This window comes from Thalia democratica, chromosome 5 (assembly GCF_965202585.1).
Source record: "Thalia democratica chromosome 5, ktThaDemo2.hap1.1, whole genome shotgun sequence".
Lineage (NCBI taxonomy): Eukaryota > Metazoa > Chordata > Thaliacea > Salpida > Salpidae > Thalia > Thalia democratica.
This window is the reverse complement of record NC_139169.1, coordinates 61,488,797-61,499,915: the sequence shown is the minus strand read 5'-3', so window position 1 is coordinate 61,499,915 and position 11,119 is coordinate 61,488,797. Positions and strand designations below refer to the sequence as shown.

General features: G+C 25.4%; 1 protein-coding gene across 1 annotated transcript; it reads left to right on the top strand.

Moving 5' to 3' along the window:
• The first annotated feature begins 5,745 nt into the window (after positions 1 to 5,745).
• LOC145835648 (uncharacterized) lies at positions 5,746 to 10,913 on the top strand. The gene is made up of 7 exons (XM_082943328.1): positions 5,746 to 5,838; positions 5,994 to 6,143; positions 6,486 to 6,595; positions 7,878 to 7,977; positions 8,293 to 8,420; positions 8,709 to 8,865; positions 10,167 to 10,913. Exons 1-7 carry the CDS (start codon positions 5,766 to 5,768, stop codon positions 10,490 to 10,492), a joined length of 1,044 nt encoding a protein of 347 aa, XP_082799454.1. The 5' UTR covers positions 5,746 to 5,765; the 3' UTR covers positions 10,493 to 10,913.
• Positions 10,914 to 11,119: the final 206 nt, after the last annotated feature.

Genomic DNA, 11,119 nt, shown 5'->3' with positions numbered 1-11,119 from the left:
AAAATACATTTATTTTAAAACTGCTGCTGTATAGAAAAAATAGAAAACGTTTATGGAGGTAAAAGTATTTTTAGTGTAATTTTATAACAAAATAGTCATTAAATTATTTTAATGCCATAATGCAACTAAAATGATATCGCTTAAACTATAATTAAACAAAGTTTTTATAATTTGTTTATTATAATTTGTTTTAGATTTTGTTTATTTTAAAACAGACTGTAAATATTATAATGGGGATATCCATTTATTCATCACAACAACAAAATAACACAGACAACACTTGGAACCGGAGAGATAATATTCTATTAGGGTTGAGTATTAGTTTACTGGTAGCTGATATTATTTTAATCGGAATTTTTGTGTACAAAATCTTCATAAAAAAGAATCATCAGATGTTTGGTAACAAAAAAACAACTCAAATGTTGGATAAAGTGTTTTTGTTCACACTGTTTTTATTGGTACTACAAGCTGTTTTAGGCTCGAGCATGGTTTTAATTTCTAAAAAAGTAAAAAACGGACTCATCTGCTCAATTTTTAACTTTGTTTTTAATACATTCAACACTTGGATAAAAACTTTAACCCCGTTTACTATTTTCCTTCATTACTACATTTGGATAAAGCAAAGCTCGTTAAGGTTTTTACATCTCAATGAAGTTCAACACTCTGTTTACAAACTAGTTTTTGCATTCATTATAAGCGTGGTTATAGTTGTTTCTTTTAAAATGAATTTAGACACTACCTTTGTAGCAGTTAACGGTATGTGCTACGGAAAAGGTTTATCTTTCAGGAGATATCTTTCATTCATCAGCCTTACTGCTACTCTTCTAATTGTTTTTTGTCTTGTATATCTTCAGCTTTACTATATAGTTAAAACCAAGCAAGAAGAAAACAAACGCAAATCAAGCGAGAACAACAAATTAGGTTTCGAACTAATTCGTCGACAAATTTACTTGTTTTTGAAGCTACATATAGGTATTGCACTTTCTTTGTTAGTTTACTTCATTAAGAAAACAAGTTTTCCATCGAACGGAATGGTTAGTTTTGCAAGTATTGGCAACTTTGTTAGCTGTCTCTACAATTTTCTATTTTGTTCAATAGTGTGTGTTTTTCGTCTTATAGTTCCTAAACTTAATGTAAAAACTGAGTTTTTAAACATAAGAACAAAGCATTTAGTGACATCTTAAAAGTAAATTTAGATGCGAAAAATAGTTTAAAATTAGTTTTAAAATGTTAGAAAGAATTGAATTAATTAAAGCTATATTTGTTTTTTAGTTTAATAAGTTCATAAATATCTTTAAAATGCTTCTGAATTAAATTAACCTTTTAAATGATATTTTAAGCTTCCTAAAAAAAATCAAATATACATAATGTTTTAAATAAAAAAGTTCACAACTTTTGTCTAGTTGAACTATGTTTAAAACAATTTCTTAAAGTTTTTAAATTTAAACTACTTTGTTAAAAACTAATTAAAACTACTAAATAAGTTTATGAAAGTTTTTAAAAATACATTATTTTTTCATAAATTAGTTGTTGCTTTTGTCTTCATTTTATGATTTCCTAAGGTATTGCTTACAAAGATTTTTGAAATAAGTAAGTTTACAACAGTCAAGTTTTACTTGATACAATATTAATTTTTAATGTTAATTTTTTAATTTTAGTACTATGTAAAAATAAACGTTCATTTTTCTAGTATTTTATAGAATATTTTTTTTACTTTGTTATCAGCGTTTACTAAACATTATTTGTTAGCGAATTTTCAAAAAGTATTGTCTTTTTCAATTATTTGTGGTTTGGAATAGACGTTTTAACAAATTTAATTATGTTTTAAACTGTAAACTAGAAAATAAATAAAAATCACGTTATTAGTAATTTAGTTAAAAAAATTGTATATTATTTAATCAAAAATAAGTTAAACAAACCATGATGTTAAAGTCAGCCAGATAATAGATTCATTAAGTGTAATATAAGTAATTAAGAATGTGAAAATTCGATTTTGAAATAAATTCACTAGTTTAACGTTTTTATTTTAATATCGATATTAATGTATAATTTTTTTTAGCCGTAATTTTTTCAAAAGTTAAAATTTGTTTAATAAATAAAGTAATAAAAATTATCGATTATGATTATAGCAAATTAAAAGCTGGTATAAAATTTTCAAAGTTAGTTAACACATGTTTAACCTGATAAATAATAAATTTTCGATGTATAATTGCTTAAATTAAAAATTTTAATACAATAAAATAAGTGCCTACTGTTGTATTTCAGCATTATTATTTTAGTTAATAAGAGTATGTTTATAATGATAAAACTAATATTAAACTATTAATAACGTTTTTTTGTCAATATTATAATTTTTTTGATAATTTTCTCAAGACTTATTTGTCAATAAGTTTTTTGCTCAATTAACTCATTTATGAAAATATATCTAAAGTTTTAAAAGTTGAAAACAAAACTAAAACTAATTAACAATTATTTATTAAATGTTTAATTAGTATAATTTATGTATATTTAAATATGACATTTTAGACACTTTTTAGAAAATTTTAGCGAAAATCTAAAAGTAAATAAACAGTTATATTTAATTTTAATAACTGATATTTTGATTAGTTTTGTGTAATTGACTTTGTATACAATTAATATCTGTTTATGACGATTACTACTGTTACTATATAAATTAAATTTATCTTTTATTTATTGCCATGTTCTACTGATGAAAATAGCGTGAAATATACTTTGATTTTGCACTGAGTGTCTTTTGTACAATGTATAAAGCTAATTTCGACTGCAATGTTTGCACTTAATGTTTGCATTGTTAAAAAAATTTATCAACAACTTACGTAAAGTTGTAACAATTATATTAGACGTACTTCTAGTAACAGTTGTTCTATTTTCATTTTCTTTATTGTTATGCAGCCTTTGTATATAAGATCATTAAAAATTTTAAAATATACCTGCTTTATTTTCTAATTTTTGATAAAGGCATTAATTTAAGCTTTTATTAAAAAAATATTATGATAATAAATAAAGTTTTCATTATTTAGACCCTTAAAAGACACGTTTTTGGTTTTATACAGCAATTCACAATTAGCGTGGTGAATAAAACATAAGAATATTTTGTCAGTAATTTTAATTAAACTTTGCAAATTAATGTTAAATAGTGATTAGTAACACAGATTACAAAACTAACATGTCAATTACGGTATTTTGTCGGTTTTTATTGATATTAAAATTGATTTTTTACCAAGGTTTAATTTTTATTAAGGATTGTTGTGTGAGATAAAACTTCTTATAACTAATGATTTTTTCAATATTTTTTATCATCTTTTACAGAAATCGCTTAAGAGGTATGATTTTTATGTTTAGAGTAAACCGAATAAATGAATATAAAGCAGTTATAACATTTTTTAAGAGGAAAATCGCATAAAGATATAAGTTAAATATAGAAAAAATACAGTTTTTATTAGAAAGTTTTTGAAGGTTTGTGATAAAAATGTCTCACTATATATTCAATGTTTGATCTTTCAACGATAAAAGTTTGGTCAAGCTAAGGTGTCTTACTTTGTTCTTTAAAAATAGTAATCGGTTTTGCTTAAGTTCGACGCAAAAAAATACGTTAAATACTTTACATAAATAAGTACATCGAAAATTGAAGTCGGAAATGTTTTAATATTTATTAATGCAATATATTTGTATTCAAGTTAATTAAATACAAAGGAAAAAATAGTCCTGTAGTACAAAACATTATTTTTGTAGAGAATTTATTAAATTTAAATCTAAAAAGAATTGATATATATATTTTTTTAAACTTATATAACATTCTTAACTTTTATTGTACTTAGATTGTTTATACATATTTATTAGGTTAACTAGTTGAGATATTCATACTGTGAAAGAAATATTTTTAAGTTTTGATAAACCTGGGTAAAACTAACAAGTTATACTTTATATATACATTTTAATTGTTTTATAGAGTATCTAGTAGTTTTATTAGTTGAGAAAACTTTCTTAATTTTGCTTAAAACTGAATAATGTTCTAAATATTTTTATTGTTTATTAAAAAAAGAAATTCTCATTTTTGTTTATTAATTTTTATTGTTAGTATATTTATCATTTAATATCAAACATAAATGTTTAGTTATTTTTAGTAAGTTATGGCAATTCTGCAGGTACTGTATCTATTTTTACTTGTTTACTTTGGTTAAAGTTAATAATTCAAAACTAGTGTCTTAAAATTATTTTTGGACAAGTTTAATCTTTTTTTAATGATAATTTTACATGAGTTTTCGAAAAGTGTTTAAATTAAAAAAAAATATTGGTTATACCTTGTTACAAAGTTTTTGAGTTCAACTATCGGCCGACAAATGATGTAAGTTGAACGAACAATTAAAATATCATGTAACAAGCTGTTTAAAGCAGCTGCAGTTTTATGAAAGTAATTTGTACAATTAACATCCTTCTTATCCATCATGTCAACCTTTAATTATTATGTTACTTTTTCAACTAAAGTTTTCTTAGTCAACATATTTACAGTTTCCCAAACATCGTTTTTTATTCTCTTTATATTTTTAAACTGATTTAAAGTAACAGTGTTTTTTCGCCTTTTCAGTCAAAATACAAGTAAACATTTAGCTAGAACTAGTTTATTCGGAGAACCTTTTCACACATCATTTTTGTTTGCTATGTAATGATAAATAATATTTTAAGCAAAACTTTAGACTCTAAATCTGGATAAGTCGCGTTTAGTTTAATTTTTTTACAATTAGTTCTATTCTTATTACTAAAAAGCAATTCAGCTTATTTCTTTAATAAACAAAACTACTTGTAAATGACCTAAGCATTTTTTATTGAAGAAGTTTTTGAAATAAGTCTGCTTCTACTATTTTTTACTTTAAGTGATATAAAACAAATATTCAATTTTTTTTCAAGTTATTAAAGACTTTACGTCAGCATCTTTGAATCAAAACTATTACAAGAATAAAAAAAAATTCTTATTAATAAACTAATATAAACAACTAAAATTTTACCGGTTTATTGTTTTTATCCTCTTTTTTATACAATTCGCAAACTTGTAAACATTCTGTAAATGAGAATTTTTCGAACAAATAATAATTATTATTTTTTTATTTATTTTTTCTTGAACTTAATATGTAAACCATATTTACAAAATTTTAAAGATAATCCCAAAGCTACCTTTTACCTTCAAACTTAAAATCGAGTAGCTGATGTTTCAATAATCCGATCACCATCGTATTAACGTAAGCGCTCTATTAACAGTGTACAAGGATTGAGCGCTTTTCGAAGTTAATAAAAACCTCAAATAAAAACACTACTTTAAAATAAGCGAACGGATAATTCAAAAAAAAAATCTGAAACCCATTTTTTATTTCAGCCCATGGAAACCGGATTTGTCGGTTTCTATGGCGATAATACGCTGGCAGATGTCAGTGGGTAATCCGCCCCGTTTTAGGGGTGAGAGAGGGATTAGCGCCTCATCTGCTCGCAGGGGGATTAACGAGAGAGATGAGATGAAGGTGGATTAGAGATTAGTGCTTTTTCTTTGTGTTTTTAGTTTGAAGCTCGCACACAGTTTTTGCACTTGAAGTTATTTCTCGTTGAAACGGTAGCCGTTTTGGTTTTGAGTCTGTTAATTGATGTATTTGTTTGTCTGATGTTAAAGAACTTTTGTATAGTAGTTTTTTATTTTAATCTATTATTGGTTTTAAATATTCTATTGATATTTTTACAGTTTGTTGTTGTAAACAATCATGGGTACTCACGTGTTAAAAGTGAACTACTTGAACCAGCTGCTGGAAAAATTCAACACGCAAAGAACTAATAGTTTGTTTTTTTAATAATTAATTGTTTAGAATTTTTAAATTTGGAATGTTGTGTTATTTGACAAATTTTTTAACAACCTCTAACATCGTATAAGTGTTTTTAACAAAAGTTTGTTTAATTTTAAAGTTAAAGTATAAAAAAGCATTTTTTTACAGGTCTTTTCTGCGATGTCAACTTGATAGTCGATGGAAAACTGTTCAAACTGCACAGATCTGTATTAGCAGCAAATAGCGATTATTTTTGGAAAATGTTCAGTTCTATTAAGAATGAAAATACCTTTGTGTTGCCCGGAGTACCTTTAGTAGGTTAATCAATTCTGTCTTAACAAAATAGTTTTTCTCTGAATATTTAACTAATTTTTTATTTCTTATTATGATTTTAGTTTTGATCTGATTAAAAAAAAATCGTTTTAACTATCGTAATGATTTTTTTTTTATTTTCAAAGGTTTGAATTAAAGAGAAGCAGTTATGGCTTATAAACTGTTTCATTGCTAACAAGCAAAGTCAAACTTATCACAATTAAATTATTTTGTGTTTAACTTTCTTTATTTTGTAATCTTAAATCACACAAACCGTCAAAGCGATAATTTAGTATACTTAAATTTTCAATCTGTATTCTGTATGTAGTTAAACCAGACAGTTTGCAGGGTTCGAAACGCTGATAGACTACATGTACACGGCAACATGGGCCCTCAACAAATCAAACATCAACGACGTATACACTGCTTCAATCATTCTGCGGTTCAAACACATGAAGGTAAGTGTCTGGGTGCTAAAAAAACTTCGACATCAAAGCTGTGTTTTTTTTAATTAAAAGCTTTTGTTGCAAAGTGCTTTAAAGTTTTAGACCGAATTAGGTGTACTAAATTAGGTTTTGTTGATTTAATAGGATTAAAGAAGTTTTTTTTTGCTTTTTATAGCTTTGCGATTTAATAACCAAGCTGGTTTTTTGATCTTAGAATAGAAAAAAAAATCCACTGGAAATATCCTTTTACCATCGTAAACAAGGACTACAAGTATTTTTAATCACGTTGTTATTACGCTTATCTTTTCTTAGCATCAAAGTCATTTGCATAAGCCTTTGATAGGCTGCGTAATTAATGTTTTAAATTGAGATAAGCCATCAAAGCAATAATTATCTTTAATTAAACGATCAATCAAAAAAAAAAGACTTCAAAATAAGTTTAAACACATAATGAAAAAAAAATAATAACAGTGTGGTTTGTTCGATCGTGTTAAACTTAAGTTGTTGGGCTTAACACTGCAATTAACTTGCGTTAAATTTAAAATGCGCTTATGACGACATAATCCGATTACAACAATCGTGTAGGCTAACTTCTGCCAAGTGTTAAATATTAAAAAGCTTTTTCGAATTTAAAAGCTTTTGTAAAAGGCGATTCTTTTATTCCATTAAATTGACCTTTATTTTGGATTGTAGTTCTCTAGCTGCGTAGTTTTGTCGACTTAAAGTTTTTTAACCTCTAAATAATTTATGTTTTGCTTTTATTTTAATTTAAGTATGTTTGGAGACACAATTAAGTTTTAAATTTAAATTAACCGTGAACGGTATTTAAAAAAAATCCACCACTTTTACAATCTTCGAAAAGTGTTGTAATTCTTTAATTTTGTTTTGTCTGTAAATTCCTGTGGTAGTAAACATGTTAGAAAATTAAACAGTTTAAAAAAATATCTTGATGATTTGATCTACTCAAAATTATTTTGAATACTCAAAATGATTTTCTTATGCAGTTAAAAACTAAAATTGGGTATTATTGAACATATGACCTGAAAAATTTGAAACTGTCTTTAATAGTTTTATATAACATTAATTAAACTTAACTAAAAGTTTATTTTAAAGTAATTGAAAAACAAGCACAAATTTAGAGCATTACATTGTAAAAACCTTTTACCTTATAATGTTTAATTAGTTTATTTTCTAATTAACTGTGTAAACTTATATAATTTTTAAACTTAAATCTATACATTTTACATGATCTACAAAAAAATTATCAAAGTAAAATATTTTGTTATTAATACAGGCAGCTTGCGAGAAAGTTTACAAAGAATTAAAAATAAACAAAAAGACAGAAACAAATAACATTTCTGCATCAAGGAAAATAAGTAGATCAAAAGAAATAGGTAAGAAACTTTATTCTAATGTATTATGAAGTGTTTGCAAATTAAAAGACCAAAAGTTTAAATTTTTTTTTCAATATAGATTTTTTTATAAACTTTATTTTAAAGTCTGTTTGACTAATAGTTTTGTTTTTACAAGATTGAAAATATAAAAACGTTTTTGAAAATTCTTGTATAAAATTTATTTTTAAACTACAACTAATTAATGTCACAAACCTTTGAAATCAAAAGCATTAGCAAAAGTTTAGTATAAATGAGAAAGTTTTTTGTTTAATATTTATTGTGTTAAGGAAGTGTTTTAACTTTAACTTTCTACAGATGTAGACAAAATTAAATTTATTTTATCATCAAAAAAAGTAAAAAATGAGCCAGGCCAAAACAACTTGAATAAAAAAATAGAAGAAACCTTTAGAATGTGTAAAACATCATTAATCGACACTAAAAAGGTATGTCATTAATCTGAGATTATTACTTTTTAATCATTAAACTTTAGACAAAACCTCGTGGTTAAATTTTTATAAGACAACATTAGTATTAGTAATTTCGATTATGATTTTGTTTAAACGTTGAAACTGATTAATTAGGTTATTACTAATTAATTTAATTACTACTAATTAATATACTAAAAAATCATTTAGAGATTCTAAAAGTTTTAGTTCAACTTTGAGCATATATACACTTTTTACTGCATTATAATTTATAAAATTAACATTTTCAAACATAACTAATTTCAGCACATGAGCAGCAGTTCTTCAACGAGCAGCTCGAATTTCGAAGAATACATTTCTTCGGAGGAAGAAAGCAACAAGAGAAAGTTATCAGTTGAGAGCGATCAAGTCAAGATAGATGAGAAAAGATTAAAGCTTAGCAACGAAGACCCTGTTGGTCATTGTAAGTTGAAAAGTATCTAAAAGTAAATTTTGATAAATATTTAAGCAAATTATATGTTATGCAGTTTTTATAAATTTGCTCTTAAACTAAATTGTTTTTATACTATGAAAATCAATTTATGTTTGGTTTTTAAATCCTATAAAATTTTGACGTTCATTTTTAAGAGTTTAGTTAGGTTTAAACATACATGCCATAAGCACATTTTTATCAAAGTAAGTGTCTAATGTGTGTAAATACTATTGTTTATGCTGAAATACAAAATCTAGTAAAAAAAGGCATTAAGTTTAAATTAATAACTTCATTACCAAATGGAAACAATTCTTTTTTAATTACCCTACACCATTATTATGTTACCATACTTAACTGTAGATATATGTTTACATAAAATGTCAAACATAGCTTAATTTCGTTTATACGCCATAAACACTGTGTACAACGGTAACCGGATAAAAAGATATATACATGAAAGAGTAATTAAGGGCTGAAAGCGCTTATAATCTCCCACCAGTAATACGCTTACAACATGTCTGTTAAGCTTTAGTTTGTTCTGGTCTCTGTTCTAACAGCGGATTATAAGGGAACGAACGCGCAGGTAAAAATAATAATACTCAGAAATACTTTGTAGAATTTAAAATTTGTGTTTTGCATGATATTCGATATTTTAAAAAATCTTTACAATAGTTGTAATAGGCGTGTGAAAATTAAAATATAGTTTTAATATTAAAACTGTTATTAGTTGGCGCAAAAAAAGGTTATAGAAATTTGTTACTATTTTAAACTTTGATTTTTTATAATCAAACCACTTTTAAATCTTAAATAAAACATTTGAAATAAGTGATTATAGTATACTATTTTAAAGAAAATAGACTCATTTATAAGGTTAAAAGTGTTTTTATATATCTGAAACTCTAAGATAAGTACGTATAAGTAAGTTAATAATAGTAAAGAAAATAATTGTGAACCACCTACAAAATATTCAACACTTATCATTTAAAACTATGTCAAAATGTTCGTATTTAAAATTGCCGTTTGTTGTTTTGTACTTGGTTTAAACTTAATAGCAAAATTTAAAACATTCAATTGAAAGATAAAAGTGTTTTGTTAGTGCGGGCTAAAACCTCTTTGAATAGTACGCGAGCCCATTCAGAGAATATAACCTTTTATTTAAAAATACAAGTGTTTTTCGTATCCAAAAGAGATAATCTCGGGGATAATCTTCTTTGAAATACATTAAAAACGACTTAACTTGCGCGCTAAAATTAATTTCCATCACATGTACTGATGTTCTGTTTGTTTTACAGCCGAAGCCCCTTCAAGCCGAGCAGAAGCTAATCCTCATAATCCCAACCGAGTGCTCGACTTATCTTTTCAGAAGAACGAAGAAAACAGCCGATCCAGCTCGCCAGAAAGAAGTAAAAGTACTTCAGAAGACGATTGCGACAAAGGAAAAAGTCCGGAGAAAAAAACAGCGATCAAGACGATGGAAAGCCTGGCGGCCCAATTGAGCCTGACCCTATTCAACCGGAGTATTCTGAACAAGCAGAAAAAAATAGCAAGCAGCGATTTGAAGCAGATTAGCAGAAGGAAACTGGACAAAACGAGAAAAATTAGTTCCAGTTTTGGTTAAATTTTTTTTAATTAATTTTATTATTTATCGAATACACTTATTTATTGCAATTGACGAGTCAAAATTGCTGATTTTATTTTAATTAACTCGCCTTTAAAGACTTGCTTTTGTTAATACTTGCTGATCGGATTAATGTGTCAAATCATTGTAATGCTTATAACCGATTGACCGGATTAATTTTATCTTTCAATGCCACAACATAGATCAAAGCTTTGACTAAAATGTGATAATATTGTATAGACTTTGGTAAACACGAGTAATCTATGTTGACTTGATTTCAAATATTTTCTTGTATCGAAACCTTATCAAATATATCAAACATCCGGTCCATTGTCTCACTTTCAAATTTTTAATTATTGTTTTAAAATTAGTATTTTAATAAATATAATTAGTTGAATTTTTTTTTTAACTTTTTACTCTTTGCGCTATAAAACAGTTACATAACTATAATATTTTTTTATTCTTAAAACAGTTAATAAAAGATTATGATATTGTACTGAACATTTTCTTATTTTAAATACAACGAAAAGTTTTAGATTAAACATTTTTCAATAAAATTTTTAGTACACAGAAACCTACTAAAATTGTTTTCTATGACTGTGAATAACTTATCTATTTCAAATTCAA